The sequence below is a fragment of the Vespula vulgaris genome, chromosome 7 (assembly GCF_905475345.1).
Source record: "Vespula vulgaris chromosome 7, iyVesVulg1.1, whole genome shotgun sequence".
Taxonomy (NCBI): Eukaryota; Metazoa; Arthropoda; class Insecta; order Hymenoptera; family Vespidae; genus Vespula; species Vespula vulgaris.
Window position 1 is genome coordinate 580,401 of NC_066592.1, and position 16,114 is coordinate 596,514.

Sequence of the window (16,114 nt, forward strand, 5' to 3'; positions counted from 1 at the left end):
ACGAGAAAGAGTGAGAGAAAGAGAGCGAGAGAGAGAGAAAGAGACAGGACCGTATAAGATGGAAGGCACGAGATAGACCCCTGACGGGGATATCTCACTGTGAGATCTTCAAACCGGCCATGTCTGTCGGTGCGTCGAACCAGGGTGATTTATCATTATTGAAATACGGGCCATTTGAGCCATCGTTGCCCATTCTATGCCTTTTGCACGACAGTACGACGTTACCTTCGATTCCGAAGGGGAAGTCGCTCTTTTGTGTTCTTCTTCTTCTTCTTCTCCTTCTCCTCCTTCTTCCTTTTACTCCATCTCTCTCTCTCTTCTTCACTCTCCTGCACCGTTTTCTTTGCGCCTGATTCCGTAAGAATCGCGCTCGGCGATCACGCTTCTCCTTATTCTTTATTCTTCTTCTCCTTTTTCCTTTTCTTCTTCTTCTTCTCTTCCTTCTCATTTCAATCTCTCTTTCTTTCTCCTCCTTTCTTTTCTCGCGAGGGATTATCAAACCCGCGTCGCTTTAAATCACTCGCTTTACGTGGCACGTTGCTCTCGGGCCGACTTTGGCCGATGCAAAGCCGCGTCTTGTTTTGGTTATAAAACGAAATTCTTCGTCCTCCTCTCTTTCCTCCTCCTCCTCCTCCTCCTCCTCCTCTTCTTCTTCTTCCTTTTCTCCTCCGCTCTGTCGTATTTCCTCATCCAATCGAAATTTATATCCTCCGTAATTTTTAATTATTCCTTCGCATAGCTTTGTTCCAAGGAAATAATTTATCGCCAGGATAAACTGATCGAACTATTCGAAAAACTTTTGAAAACGTAGGAATCGACTGAGTTTCGATATAAATTAGATTTAATCCGAGTCAGGTTCGCGAGAGATGGCTGTGGTCGCGAACGAAGCGGAACCCCCCTGTGTTTCCTTCTCGGTGCATATAAACATATTTTTCTTTTACTTCGTTCTCACGAACACAAATTTCCTGCGTCAACGCGGACGGTGGTCGGAGCAGGCAGTTTAGTACAAAACCGGCTCCACGAAGCACGTGGCATTATTTTATGATGAAAAAGATAAGGGACAGGCACGTTCCAACTTGATTTCACGGTGCTATCTACGTGGTCGAAGGATATCGAAAATTTACTTTTCGTCCTAAACAAACCAACCGTGGAAAGAAATATGGTTCGTTCGCAAGGGTCGTGCATATTCGACGATTCTCTCTCGTATATATACATACATATATAACATATGTGTCTGCGTGCGCGCGCGTGTATATATTTATTTATTTATGATAAAATTTCTTTCGTTTCCCGATTAAAATAATCCTCTACGTCGCGTATCGAGAAGAAAAACGATCGTTTTACTCGCGGTACGATTCCGAGGCGTTATGTAAAGTTCTCTCTATGCAATTTGATCGGGAGACGACCCAAGGAGAGAATATTTTTTTAGGACCTGTTGAAATTGCGGTCGGTGCGTTAATCATCCGATAAACGAGATCTCCTGCAGCTCCGCTCGTCAAACCGCAAAACCAGTGTTTTCCTTGTTCCCAACATCGTTCCTTCGCAACGCGTTGCGCGTGTACGTGTGTGACCGTGCTCGTGTTGAAAGAATAGAAGACAACACCTCTTTTTATTATCGGCTCGACTCGCTCGTTCCCACAATTCGTAATGATGTTGCTTGACGGCTGTGAAAATGTCATTAGCGAAACTGTTAATCACTCGTTGTTTCAAGAACCCTCCCTGTTTTTTCAGACCAGCTAATTTTAGATCAAGATCGGACCGGCGCGGTAACGAATCCTCTTTGAAATTATCATAAGTAAATTTTTATTATATTTTTGACAGGTAATTAATATCGTTTCGACGTAACCAACTCTCAAACTTTTAATTTTAATTCCCTCGCTGAAAACATAAAGATTATAGCTCTCTTCGATAGACCTTGTTCCTTTCAAGTTTTTTATTTTTGCTCTTTCGAAGAAACTTTGATTTTTCGTCCATCCGATCGAATGCAACGCGCGGTAAAAAAGCGACCTCGTCGACCATGACCGACCGTATTTTTGCAGCTGTGGATGCGGCAGGTTTCTGTAATGTCACTTTCTTATCGACTACTAGGTTTCTACCTTGCCGATGTTACTATATAGTACCACGCAAGAGGCTTGAGATGACAGCACTAATTAATTATTTCCATCGATAACGGGCATCGCTGATTCCTAAAGAGTTTAATCGAGGCAACTCGATTTATTATATAAAAACTTTGACAAAAGGATCGTTTAAAGGTACATTGCGTAATATCGTGGAAATAATTAACGCTCCAACTCTTCTCTTCGAGAAGGGGAAACATCTCGCATTTTCCTTTCACGCTTTCTTCTTTTTTTTCTCTTTTTCTTTGTCACGGAAAACGAGTAGCGATATGCTGCTTACGTGCATGCTCTAAACTGTACGTGTGTGTAACGTTTGTTGTGTAATTGTTAAAATTCATAAATACTAATCGCGCTTTTACGTAAGCCAATTAAATTCTCGGTTTCTCGATCCAATAATCGTATTCGTAACAGCCATCGTTATCGTTTAACGCTACGACATTAACGTACAAAAGCAAGCGAACTTTCTCACTGAAATGTAGTCGATCGTAACGCAACGTTAATTTAATAACTCGTTATTAAATGTTCGCCCGAAGCGTTTGTAAAGCGAGAGAGAAGGATGGACATAATTTCATAGTTAATCACACGAGATCGTCCGTCCGTTTGTATCGAGAATGCGGGTGCATACGTACGTAAGCGAACGTAAGTTCGCTAGAAACATTATGTGGGTAGTACCGATGAGATTTAGATTCCGAGTACAATTTGCCGCTATGTCGGCGCGATGGTCGACCGATCCTACCTTTTCCCATGGCAAACGCCGCGAGGCCGTAGGCGGATTAACTGTAATAGAGATCCTCTTATGCGTCTTAACATCCCCGTTCGGGGCTCGTTGATTCGTGCGATCCATGGAATTCGCTTTCGTCGATCGCCATTGCGATACCTCCCCGATTAACATAATTTTGCTTTATCGTCCATTTTGATCCGCAAGATTCTTAATCGTTCGACCGAATCGACCGTGACATTCGCCCAGAGAGAAACTTTTTCTACGCGTAACGGTTCGAAATCGTTGAGCATTGAACGAATGACCGACCGACCGATCGTAAATTAATTCCCCATAGAACGTTTACTCGAACTCGCGATACGTTACGGGCGTAATATAAATCATTGAGAAGGGAGGAAGATAAGAGAGCAGCAGTCGTCAATGAGAAAATGCAGAACGCGTAAGGCCGCTAACGCGTCTTGCCAAGAATTTGTTTACTCTGCATTAGCTATGCTAGCGTCGGTCGAAGGGCCGTAAAACGGTTTTCCGCATTTTCACGAGGAAAACGCTCGAAGTCTCGCTCGCGCGGGGACGACGTTCGAACGCAGCTTCCGTCGTCTCCTTTGACGAGCTCGAGCACGTCCCCGAAGCTTAGCGCTCGAAGTCGAAGTCGATTTCGAAGGAATTCGAAAAAAACTTGTCCTACCTGGGAACCTATGTACCTCTCATTAACTTTTCAACGTCGTAAAACTAAATCGTTTGGGGAGTTTTTCGCAAAGAAAGTAGAAAAGAAAAGAAGAGAGGGGGAGAAAAGTCGTCGGGAAATATTCAATCAGATGTCCATTCTTTTAATCGACGATAATGGGAGACACTAACTACTCGTAAGCTTCTTCCGCAGCTGGAACGCGAAAGCGCGGTCATAAAACTTTATATTTCTCGTATAATGCGGACATAAAATGCCGAGAAAATATCGTTCTTTGGTACATATATCCGATGCCGGAAGTTTATCGCATATAATACAGGTGCTCGTTTATACCAGGAGGGTAATAAAATAGAGAGAACCTTCTATCTTTCGATTAACGCGAATATATTTGTTCTTGCAATTAATAGAATTAGCATTTCCAATCGCGAAGGAAATCGTTTGGATATTTTTTCTTCGCTACGGGATAATCGAGCCGTCTTACGCATCACCGTGACTCTTCGACGCGAGTTCGTCGTTGCCATTAACGATTTCGACTCGGTCGTACCAAGGAACATGGTCGTGCACGATTTCCTGTACGTGGAAAGCAAACACGATAGATCGTGATTCATACTCGCGTACCATAATCGTCAGCAACAAACCGTAATTCCACGTAGCGCTACTTCACACGGTACTTTGCGAAGTAACGCAATAGCACGGATCGTGCTACCAACAAGGAATTCTCTTGAACTTCGAACGCTTTCGAGCACACCACTCGGTCCGTTACACCCCTTCCGACTCATCTTGCGGGCTCGTGTACGATCGTGGTAATGGAGCTAGGTATAAAAACGACGTCGTTCCTTTACGTCCTGGCTCGAGTCCAATTCGCAAAGACATTTCGTGTCCGAGTTCGACGTCATCCACCACTTTTTACCAAAGAACTTGGACTCTCCTCGGTTCGTCCCTCTTTGAAACCACCTGCCTCGAAATAGGGAAAATAAATCCGGGATATATTTCAATTTGCTCTCTAATCACCAAAGTTCACAGTTTCCAGGATCGAAGAAGAATTTCATTTCTCTTTTCGAGAAAGATGAAAGATCTCTCTTCTATTCCTACGCTTATCTGTCTCATTCTTTTTTGAAGAAGTTAGAAGGATTAATTAGAGGACGAGCAGAGCGTACGCTTGGAAGGAGGTCAAGTGCCTCTTTCGATTCCGGGGTATTCATCTCGATCTCTAAATCGAACCTTCTACCGTATTCGAACGCGAGGAGAAAGATGGAAAAGGGGGAAAAAGAAAAGCACGAAGGAAGCAAGCGAGCGAGAAAGAAAGAGAAGCTTCGGATTCGCTCGATTTTACCTTAGCTTCGACAGGACGAATTTACTTACGTGTAGATGGCGATGCGGAGTGTAAAAGAGAGAGGGAAATGAAAGGATAGAGAGCAAGGGCGTCGCGGGTGGGCGTATGACGGTGCGTGGACGATCAGGTGAGGGCACAGAGAAGCAGGGCAGCACTTTCGAAGGTAGGACAGGTCGAAGCTAGGGTTGAAAGTGAGAGAGAGAGAGAGAGAGAGAGAGAAGTAGAAAAGAGTATCGAAAGGGAGGAAGAGAGAAAATGGAGGGTGTGGGCTGATCGCGTGGGGGTAGAAGGACCTGCGCGCGAATTTCCCGCGTTCGTCCAACCTCATATTGATCCCACCCCAGTAACCAGCGAGTTTCTCTCTCTCTCTCTCTCTCTCTCTCGGTCGTACTACCATTATACCCCGCGACTCGGCTCTTTCTCGAGCCATCTCACCCTCTCTCTCGATCCTTTACGTTCGAGCGTAGTACACCGACGCGAAGGGTGCTTTTCAACGTCGCTGCCGTTCGAACGGTGGTGGAGCTGGCGGTGGTGCTGCTGGCAGCGGTGGCGGTGGTGATGGTGGTTGTGGCGGTGGTGGCGGCGGCGGCGGTAGTGGTGGTGGTGGCGGCGGCGATACGCGCTCCCTACGAGGGCGAGAGAGAATCGCAGATTCGCGGGATCCGGCTGGTCCAGCAGCGCGCGCGCGTCTGGAAGGTGTCGTTCGTGCTCGCCGAGAATCGGGACGAATTTTCTTTTTTTTTTTCTGGACTTCGCCTCGTCCTTATCATTCGAGTAGCAAGCGTCGTTCGTTCTACGTTTAACTCTCCTAATCGTTTTGTGCTCGTCGGACGCGAAAAGTTTCGCTCGAATCGCGACCCCTTTCGAGACGAGGATAACGACACGAAGATTTAAAGTGTATGTGTTGAAACAAAATAGAGAGGGGGAGAGGGAGAGGGAGAGAGAGAGAGAGAGAGAAGCCAGTTTCCTTACGTTTTATTATTTTTCGAAAGGCGTGTGAATCATTCGCTCGTTGGCAAGCAACGCGACCCTCGGCACCAGTTTCAGATTGATCGGCCAGATGTCTGCCCTTCGATGCTTTAGACCCTCGGTATAAGCCAAGTCCGTGCTCTCGGGCTTTAAACTTTTCTATTCGCGACGAGACGAGCTCGAGCGAATGGAAAATTAACGATTTCGCGAATCTTTTTTAACGTCGTTCTTATCTCGTTTATATTTCTTTCTCGTATTCGGGCGATTCGTCTTCATCAGAGATTTCGAATCAACTTGGAATCGTTTTTGTCGTCGACCGAGAAAATCCAGTTTTCGTGATCCGTCTTTTTTGCGATCGCACTTGTCGTTCCTCGGAACGAAGGAAGCTAATTTATTCTTGGTCGGCACGTTGCGTTCACGTATGCATACCGCGCGGAACGTCGCCGTGTTCTCATCGTAAAATCGCGTGTGAGAAAAGACACGACTCGCGTGGTGGCGTGGCTCGTCCGTACGATCGACGGATCTTTTTCTCCTTTCTAAGTATTTTTCTTCCCTTCGTCGATGTAACTCGCAAGCGTCGTTTACCTTCTTCGACTTCTTCAGACGTTTCCAACGTGCTCGGGATGTAATCTTCGACGACTCGTATTGTAAAGACGGAGAGGCTAACGAAAGAAGAAAAAAAAAGGAAAAAGAAAAAAAAAGGAAAAGGAATGTCTCGGAATCGGCTCTGGAATTTTCACGGCTTCGCGCGAACCGACCTGGTTCGAATTTTCAAGCTTTCCTTCTACCAACTTCCTCGCGTCGATCGATATCCAGCTTCTGCGTGTCTCAGGGTATCTAGTTTTGTAAGACGAATCGTTTCTCATCGAGTTATTTTTAGATTCCGGATCTTGGACGTTTGACGATTCGAGCATCGAATACTTTCTCGTTCGCGTCTCTCTCCTTATTTTTTCTTTTCTTTTTTTTTCTTTTCTCTTTCTTTTCTACCATCTTTCTATCAAATCTCGAAACGAACGGTTACGTTACACGTTCGGTATGTAAAAGGGAGAAGAGATGGGAACGATACGTCGATCAATTTCGAGCGATCGTTCGAGAAAGGCATAGATTTTGCGAGTATTCGTCAAAAGAGTACCGTTCTTTCGACGTACACGTTCGTAGAACGAAATCGAACGTTAACGATAGACGACGCACGTACGTCGTGGCGTGTACAACCTCGACGGCGAATCGACGTACAAAATCCACAGAGTTATTATCGACGCGGGCTGACTAACGATCTAGAAAGCAACGCCACGGAGAGATACGATACTTCGGAGGAAGAAACCCGCTTGACTCTGGCCGATCTCGCTTAATGATCCGTAATATCGCACAATGACGATCGGTGCGCGCGATTTAGCTCGTAAAATTTGCTACGGCGAGATTACGCGCGCGTTTCGCGTACTTCTTCTCTTTCAATCGAACAAAATTCGAATCTTTAACTTTAACCAATAAGCTGACATAAATTTTCTAATCTTTTTATTACCGACGTAGACCGCCGAATTCTTCTTCTCCGTTCTTTTCCTTTTTTCATCTCTTTCCTCGAGGAGTGATAGAAGCGGGATGAGACTCTCGGACAGAATTTTGGAGGTTCGGTGAGAATTCGAGGAATGATTTCTCGCGTATCTCCGATCGTCGCGAGTCGACCGATACGCGCGTACACGATGTAATCGTTCCGTCCGTATTTAACCGAGGCGAATAATAAAACGTCTCACAGCTGACCGACTTTTGGTCGGCGATAGCTCGACGATAAGACCAAGCGTTCCTCGGCGCTCGAGATATCGACTCGGCACGCCAGTTTCGAGATATTAATTAGGCTGATCGGCCGGTATCGCTCGGAGACGTGCGCGTGTCTCCTCGATCGAGAACACGAACCAGACGACTGTTTTACGAGCCACCTTTATTGCGATCCCGAACGAACGGCTAAATCGGAACGCGTCGAGTATTATGTCTCGGTGTTCGCGATCTTTACGGATAAGTGCTTTCGTAATCGACGGTAAAACAGCATCGTACCTAAGTACCGCCCATGTATCGATGTTTCTATAGTCTCCTACGATGTTAGCCAAAGCCTCGAATGCTCCGACGAATAATTTGATCGATGCTTCGACGTAACACGTCGTACACCGAACGTGTACGAGCTCAGTAAATTCGATGGATCTATTGTCGGACGGCGGATGGACCTATCGATCCTTCCTTTTCAACGAGGGTTACGACGCCGACATAGATTTATCACACGGCTCGCTTTCGAACGCGTTCTTCCCTCTGAAGCAAAATTCCCTGATATTTGAAGAAAAATTCAAGCGATATCGCGATTAGAAAAACTCCCTTCAAAAATCACCCTTCCACGTCGCAACAACGCTCGGTAGGGGGGCTCGAAAGGCGAAACCTTTATTTTCCCACTCGCGGTATTTATTCGATCGTGAAACGACTTCTGGGTGATACCTACAGAGAGAAGAATAGCTTTCGACGCGTACGGTCGGGCAGTCGCGAGTGCTCGTAAATACGTTCGTACCGCGTTAAAAGTCTTTAAAGTCCGCGATAAAGCCAGGTGGCTATAGTTTGATTTCAACCTACACCGCGTGTCTACGATGTTCATAGCAGCGATTATAGTTCGACGGACAAGTACGTCGTAAAATATTCTCGAAAGAAGATAAGAGAGACAACTAGAAAAGAGAATGAAAAGAACGTGTCTACTTTGAGACAACAGTAATTCTTTCCTTTTGTCCATCGGCAGTCGAGCTTCTATAACTTTCGAAGCTCTCGCTCTCGAGTATCTTTTATCATTGACGCAATTGGACAGAACTCGTTTACGCCCCAGAGATTCGTTTTCCACCGAAACTCGTTGGTACCTCGGAGGTTGGCACTTGCCCCGTCGTTTCCAGAATCACTAGACCTCTCGTTATCGGGGACAAGAATTGTGCTCGGATTTATCTTCACGGCTCGAGGGCATGATTTTCCCCACGACTGACTTTTCTTGCTTGGCCCGTCGAGAGGACGTCTTAGCAGTCGCTCGAAAAAGAGACTAGACGACTCGGTAATTCGATTTACCTTTGTCTCGCGCTTTACGGTATTTTCCTTCGACGAAGTCACCGTTCCGATCGCGAAAAAGAACCTACGAAAGCATTCTCGAATCGACTTTTTCCTAAATAGAAAATAAAGATCGTCCCAAACGGTGGGATCCTCGTCGCGATCGATTAAATCGACTTTTTCTTTTCTCCTTCTTTTGGAAAAATCGGTTCGGTACGCGGATTATCTTTATTAAATTTAATCCAATAACCATCTCATCATCTCCCTGTTCCAAACTATCGCATTAATTATAGAGTCTGTGTAAATCGATGCCGCTTTATCCTTTCTCAGTCTTTTCGATGAGAGCGCTTAGCGTACGTCCGTCGAATAGGTTTTTCGAAAAAGAAAGATACTTTTAGAGGGACGATCGATAACAACGTCGCGTTTAAAAACGTGTATTACGTCGTGTTACCTACGGTTCGATATCGACGCGTCCGCTGAATTTCGATGGTATTTTTCAACGAAGGGAAGGAAAAAATGTGCAAACGTAATTCAAAGTTATTCGATGAAAATGAGATATTGGTCACGCGCGAGAGTTTGTTATTGGTTATTACCCGATCACTGTCGTTATACCGTCTAATCTCCGGAATGAGCTTAACGCTATCCATCGCGTATATCTCTGGCATTATGCGGCAATAACGGGCTGACCCTCATCTCGTAACCCCACTTAAACTTAGCTGCCACGACTGGTAGCCATAGTTTGTTCTACACGAGAAAGCACCTACGAAACGAAAAGAAAAGGATAAAAGAAAACGGCAGGAAAGTAGCCAGCAACAGCGGTACTCCGCCTATATCCATGACGTCCGATGGATCGACTCAACCTTCTCAGCTTCGTGCCTTTAGCTATAACAACTTCTAACGTTCAAAGGATTTCTTATCTTACTTACTTTTTGTTCGTGAGAAAGAGAGAGAGAGAACACAAAGTCGCTACGTAGCTCTGGAAATACGAAAACGTATTCCTCGTTGAGAATTTTCTTTCCCCCCCCCCCCCCCCCCCATTGAAGCAGTCAAATAATTTACGTCCATTTTGTCAGTTGCGTGGGAAAGTTGTTTTTTGCGTTCGCTTACGAAATGTACGATTTAAGTGAATTTCGACGTTAGGAAAATTGATACGGAGCGGTCGCGTTGACTCGTCGCTCATAAACGGAACCCTTCAGGCGGTCGGTAATAAATTTCATTATACTTTCTTAATTGATTAACGCGATATTACGAGATCGAGCGTAGGGAAGTAAAGAAAGAAAAGAGGAGGGTTGGAACTATTATTGGCTCGTCTTTGATTAGACTCTAAAGCAAGCGAAAACCTTCCGATATAGCGTACTTTAATTAACGTTTTGCGGCTGGCAGATATTTGACTCTCCACAATCCTATATGTACTTGCTCGTTATCGACGTCTATCTAATACGTATGCGTGTGTACCGTCGACAAATATCGCGATAAATACTAAAGCGATTCTCTCTTTTTACATTAGTCTTTGTTTCATCGATATTTACCTCTTAAATTACCGTATATCGAATCGGAGGATTCGATTCGCGATAAAAACAAATTCGCGTAAACGAAAAGTCGTAATTAATTTTATCGTCGTCCTTCTACCGTTACTGAAATTAAATCCAAAGTTCAAATGGAGTCTTCGGGCTGAGTGCAAAACGATCGTCTCTCGTATCTTGTCAGGGTGAAATCAAACGCCAACGTCATTACTGCTCGAACGTTTCCCGTTGTGCCTAGTCGCTAATCTTCTGGACCAGAATAGCTTCCGGTACGATCGTTTACGAAGAAGAGGTGTACCGGTATATGCGAGTACCTGTCTAGTTCCACACCCTTTAATTATCTACGCTCTGACACGAAGTAGCTGCAACAAAGAGTAACGCTACCATTATGCTCACGGAAGAAGCAAACGAGAAGCTACTATATATTCTTCATCCTCCTGCTCCCATCTCATTCTCTGTTTCTCTTCTTCTCTTCTTCTTTTACTTCTTCTCGTCCGTCTTCTGCGAGGTAATATAGAGGTCGTGGTATTTTAAACGACGAGAAAGTCATTGTCCAGCTCGCAGTCGAAGACCCTTTGTTCCAAACCACTCGAACCTTTTAATCGTCTTTTCTTTACGATCGTTTGATTTTTTCTTTTCCTTTGAGAAAATAAGCTCCCCCCCCCCCTCTCTCTCTCTCTTTATTTTGTTCTCTCAGCTTCTTCGTTTTACTACACTTTCTCGTTAAAATAGCAGTAGAGATCGTGAAAAGGGGAACACGATATAATCGTCGCTTGAAACAATGGCGACCGTTGGGCCCACGATGTTTCCTCGTCAAATCGAGAGAGAAAGAAACGGAAAAAAAATTAAAAGAGTAAGAGGAAACAAGGAACAAGTTCCGTGGGCGTTCCCCGCCCCTAATGTTATCTTATAATGCTCATGAAAATGATTTAGGAACGCGTTCGAATCACACAAAAGAGTCTGAAAGTGCGTTGACCGTCCTTTCGGGAGACCCGAACTCATCGGACTCGTGCCCTTGAAATTCCTCGTACGATTCGTGTCCGTGTTCTTTCTTCGAGAGAGAAAGATTTCTAGATAATCGTTCGGATAATCGTTTAGATCTTCCACCACCCTTTTCTCGATCTTCTCGTTATAAACTCGATTAAACATTTTTTCGAATCTCGATATTATATATTTTTTTCTTTTTTTAAATCCGTTCGGCAACGACATCTTTCTCAATTCTGATCTGAACTATCGAACTGTTGCGTTTTACGGATCTTTGAAAGCAGAAGCTTTCTCCCTGCTTTAAAACGGCTTTATCTCTCCTGCTCGTTTTAACGATGCCATCGTGCAACTTTGTAATCAACCTAGTATCCTTCTTTCTTCTTTCTTTTTTTTTCTTTTTCTTTTTGTCTTTATCCCCGTATCTCTGGCGATACGGCGTTAGCTCGGCGTAAAGTACGTTTGGAACTACCTATAGATAACTCGACATCCACCCACGGACACTTTGCGACGAAGAAGTTTCAGGTTTCGTTCGTTCCTTCTTCGAAATGAAAAAGAAAAAGAAAGAGCAAACGTTTGGCTGAGGATTACAGATGTCTACCTCCTAGATGTTGTATGCAAATTTCTACCTTTTATCTCTGCACCAGCAGACACGTTAAGCTATATAAATCATACTCCGCGTTTCATGACAAAAATGAGAGAGAGAGAGAGAGAGAGAGAGAGAGAGATCCAAATGGCTATAGGAGAGTTGAAAAATACGTCAGGCAAAACGGTAAATATTGTCACCTTTTTACTCGGTGCAACGTTCAACGGCGAAACTGAATTTGTTCGACCGACAGTTTCGAACTCGAAAACCGGCCCGTACGTTTCCATTTTCGGGATTTGCATTATTTGGTGTTACACGAAAAAGGAATAAAAAGACGAGAAAGAGAGAAAGAAAGAGACAAGGATAGGGAAAAAAAGTCCTTCTCGTACATTGGACTCGACCCAACTTTTCTTCCATCCCATTATTCACAATGAAATACATTTTCTTTTTTTTCCTTCTCCTTTTAATTCCTACCGTCGAAACATGAATGTAAGAATTATTTATTAAACTTTCTTGCGCGGATTGGAGGAAACAAAAAAGTCCGCATCGGATCGATTTACTTTCTCTTCCGACTCGCGTTTGAAATCAACATACTACACTTGCATACATAAATAAAAAGCAAGGAGAAGATCAAAGAGGAAATCTTGACGTAGTGTTTGGCATAGATCCCTATGATCGTTTCGTGTCCTCGAAGTTCGCAATGCGTCTCGAGTATTTCCCCGGGAGAAACAGCCTACCCTCTGCGTCGATGATGTAGAGGTCGTTGTTGCTGTGTTGTTGTTGTTGTTATAGGAGTAGTAGTAGTAGTAGTAGTAGTAGAGTAGTAGTAGTAGTAGTAAACTGTCGGACATATAACTCTCTCGCTCTCTCGCATCTCTCGCGACGGTCGACGTAAGAGGACAGGCAACGAGCGAACGATAAAACGAACGGTAGCCCGCGATAGATCACACACAGAGCTTGGCCCGTTTACTGGCACGTAACGAAGACGGTCACGCGAGCTCACGAGCTCGTGCATAATGACCGTGATCTACGGGGCCGTGTAGCAACGAGAGCAATACCAGTGGTAGCAGTAACGACGACAAAGACGACCGACGAGCGAGCGAGCGAGCGAACGAGCGAACGAGCGACCGAACGTTACCTTCCATTATTCGAACGGAACGAACCGCAACCGAGAGAGAGAGAGAGAGAGAGAGAGAGATGGCCCGAGGCGTGTCGGCCTCGAGACATCGGTAGAGGAACTCGATCGCCTAATGGGACTCGAATTATCGCTCCTGAATTGGCCTAGGAAAATTTGCACGCGACTTCCTTCTCCACCTTTTTAACGTTCCCTTAGTTTCTTCGTATCCCTAAGCGATCGCGTTCGCAAAGACGTCCTTCGAATTATAATGACTATCAGAAATTTTGACGCGCTTCGTGTTTCGTTCTCGTAATTCATTTTATCTTTGCTTACTTTAGGTTCGTCGAGTAAAAAAGGAAAGGAGAAAAGAAAAGAAAAAAAAAAAAAGATAACACCGGCTTTGTTAAAACTTTGTTGTACTTAGTCGGTGTAAGTCAAGGCAAAACTTGGCAATAGAAAAAAACCTCCTCGGGCACTTTCCTTTTTACTTCTCGTTCGCAAAACATCCGTTTACATAGGGTCGATCGAAATTAAAGGTCGACGTTGACGTAAGGAAACTCGTGCTTCGCATTCTCTTGCTCTCTCTCTCTCTCTCCCCCTCTCTCTCTCTCTTTTGTCACCCTTCGAGCGATTCGCAACTTTTTCTTTTTCTTTCCTTTTTTTTCCTTTTTTCCTCGTAGAGTGCACGATCGAGACCGTCGATGGAAGTACGTCCGTGAGCGGTTTTTAATCAAAAGGTGAAATCAAAAGAACCGTGGTGCTGTTGGTGCCGATTGTGAGAGGAAGATAGATCGATAGATAGATAGATAGATGGATGGATAGATAGAAAGAAAGAAAGATAGATAGATAGATAGATAGATAGATAGATAACTACGAAGTGGAAAGATCGAACGGTGGCTATCGATGCGCAGGGAACGGGTCGACTTCCTGTCAAACATTTTCACGAAAACGATCGTGGCCATTAGTGGAAGGAGAAGGTGAAATAACAAGGAAGAGGAGAGAGAGAGAGAGAGGGGAGAGAGATGAAAGAGAGAAAGATAGTGGAAATAGCAGCAAAAGCTTCTGAACTTTAGCGTGCGCGCGCACGCGCGCGTTTGTGTGTGCGTGTATTGTGTGGGTGTCTGTGCAGGTATGTAATGATTCCGCCTAAGGGTGGAAAAAATATTTTGGAGATCGAACAGTTTTTCTATCGCTCGGTTGTCCGTATCCGAGAGGTTTTCGTTGAAAAATCGTTGGGAGAGTCTCTCTCTGTCTCTCTCTCTCTTAAAATTAAGAGAGGAAAAGAGGCTCGAATGAGCCGATATATCTGGACCTCTGGTTGAAGAAGGCTTCGTAAGAGAACGAAGAGTAACTCGATCCTTGGAGAAAAAAGGAAGAAAAGGAAGAAGAGAAAGAATTGTTGGTGAATCGAATCATCGAGATGGATGCCCTGGAATTGCAAGCTGCCCTGGTCAAGTTGGATCCGGCTACCACGGTGACGCCGATCACTTCGAACGTCAAACTGATGTCTCATCATCGTATCGCCTTCGCCGTGGACGTCGACGACGACGATCTGACCCTAAGGAATTCTTCGGAGGTCGACGAAAAACAGTCGAGCGGTGGTTGCTCCAGCGAACATCAGCAGAGTTCTGCATCGACTACGACGGGGACGGGTACGACGGGGACGAGGAAACTTCAAAACGCGAATTGCGGCGCTAGTCTGACCGTGACTACTCATCAGAATCATCAGACCAGCCAACAACAGATGGGTATGTCCAAGTGTAATCTCGTCGAGGTCAGGTGACGCCAGCCCTGCTTCGGCGTTAACATGATTTATCATACCTATCCGCCGCACCGGGGTAGCAAGCACCACGGTAAACATCATGCGAAGGAGAAGAGACATCATCATCACACTATGCATCATCAGCATCATAGAGCTCATGTGGTAAGTCACGTATTGTCTCGTGATCAACGACGATCCTCGGTGAATCGACAAAGACTACTTTTCCCTCTCCTCTCTCTCTCTCTCTCTCGAGGATTCTAATTCTATTAAAATCTATGCGCATCCTACCAAGGACACGAAACGCACAATGAGGAGACGAATGTCTTTGAGATCGATCGCTATCTCTTTGATATTTCTCATGACGAAGGAGTCTCTATTCTTAGAAATGCATTCTTACGATATAAGCATTTATTACGGAATAAAGATAGGTTTTATTATTTTTTTTTCTCTCAAAGAGACCTTAGCGTAGGATAAAAGACTTGTATCTTTTAAATAGCAAGAGAAAAGAAAAGAAAACCAAAGAACGCTTTCGCAGTTCACGGTTCAAACTGTAACAGACTCGCTACAGAGATTTCGAGGGAAGATCTTCCCGATCCGTATCTAATCTCGCGACAGGTCTAGGAGTTTGCGCTCGCAAACACGGCGAATGTGTATCACCGAGTCAGCGAACAATGCGATATGCGTTCTCCGAGTGGCATTTCGCAACAGCAACAGCAACAGCAACAGCAATGGCAACGGTAACGGCACAACCTTGTACCCTATTGCACATAATTCGATGTAGAGGGACGAGCATGTTCCGTGACAGAACATGTTTAGGTATTTGTGTTTGTGTGTACGTATGCAAGTATCTCAAGGGAGAAGCCTCGCGTTCGCAGTTAACCGAGGTATAATCGGTCCATCGCAGCATTCGAGTATCGCTCGAGATCGCTAACGCTTAATAGATGCGCTATTCCCTCTTCCCTTCCTCTCCCCCTCCCTCTTCCTTTCGCTCTCTCATCGTGGCTCTTGTCGATTTCAAGTACAGGTGCATATACATGCACGAGTAGTACAGCAAATACTTAACAATTAATAGTCTCCCTTTACTCTTTGTCGAAATTTTTTAATTAATTTTGCCTGGTAGTAAATATTTCCCGCTGATTGGTGGATAATTATATATTAATTTTGCGTTTAATAATTTATCGTTATCGAATGGTTTAATGGAACCTCTCTCTCTCTCTCTCTCTCTCTTTCTCTTTATCTATTTATTTATCTATCTATCTATCTATC

At 44.6% G+C, this 16,114-nt stretch overlaps 2 protein-coding genes across 5 annotated transcripts in view; both read left to right on the forward strand.

The window, feature by feature from the left end:
* LOC127065051 (dual specificity tyrosine-phosphorylation-regulated kinase mbk-2-like) overlaps positions 1–16,114 on the forward strand; it is a 122,275-nt gene that overhangs the window by 42,635 nt on the left and 63,526 nt on the right. The gene's annotated exons all lie outside the window — the stretch shown is intronic.
* Positions 5,060–15,004, forward strand: LOC127065066 (uncharacterized). Of its 3 annotated transcripts, none has more exons than XM_050996928.1 (2): positions 5,060–5,747; positions 13,767–15,004. In XM_050996928.1, exon 2 carries the CDS (start codon positions 14,507–14,509, stop codon positions 14,867–14,869), a length of 363 nt encoding a protein of 120 aa, XP_050852885.1. In that variant the 5' UTR covers positions 5,060–5,747; positions 13,767–14,506; the 3' UTR covers positions 14,870–15,004. The 3 variants fall into 3 exon arrangements, with proteins under 3 accessions (XP_050852885.1, XP_050852887.1, XP_050852886.1); XM_050996930.1 differs by having other exon boundaries at positions 13,998–15,004; XM_050996929.1 differs by lacking the exon at positions 5,060–5,747 and adding an exon at positions 5,775–8,474.

Excerpts from the sequence above, each read along its gene's own strand:
- LOC127065066 (XM_050996928.1), top strand. The coding sequence starts at position 14,507 with ATGGATGCCCTGGAATTGCAAGCTGCCCTGGTCAAGTTGGATCCGGCT.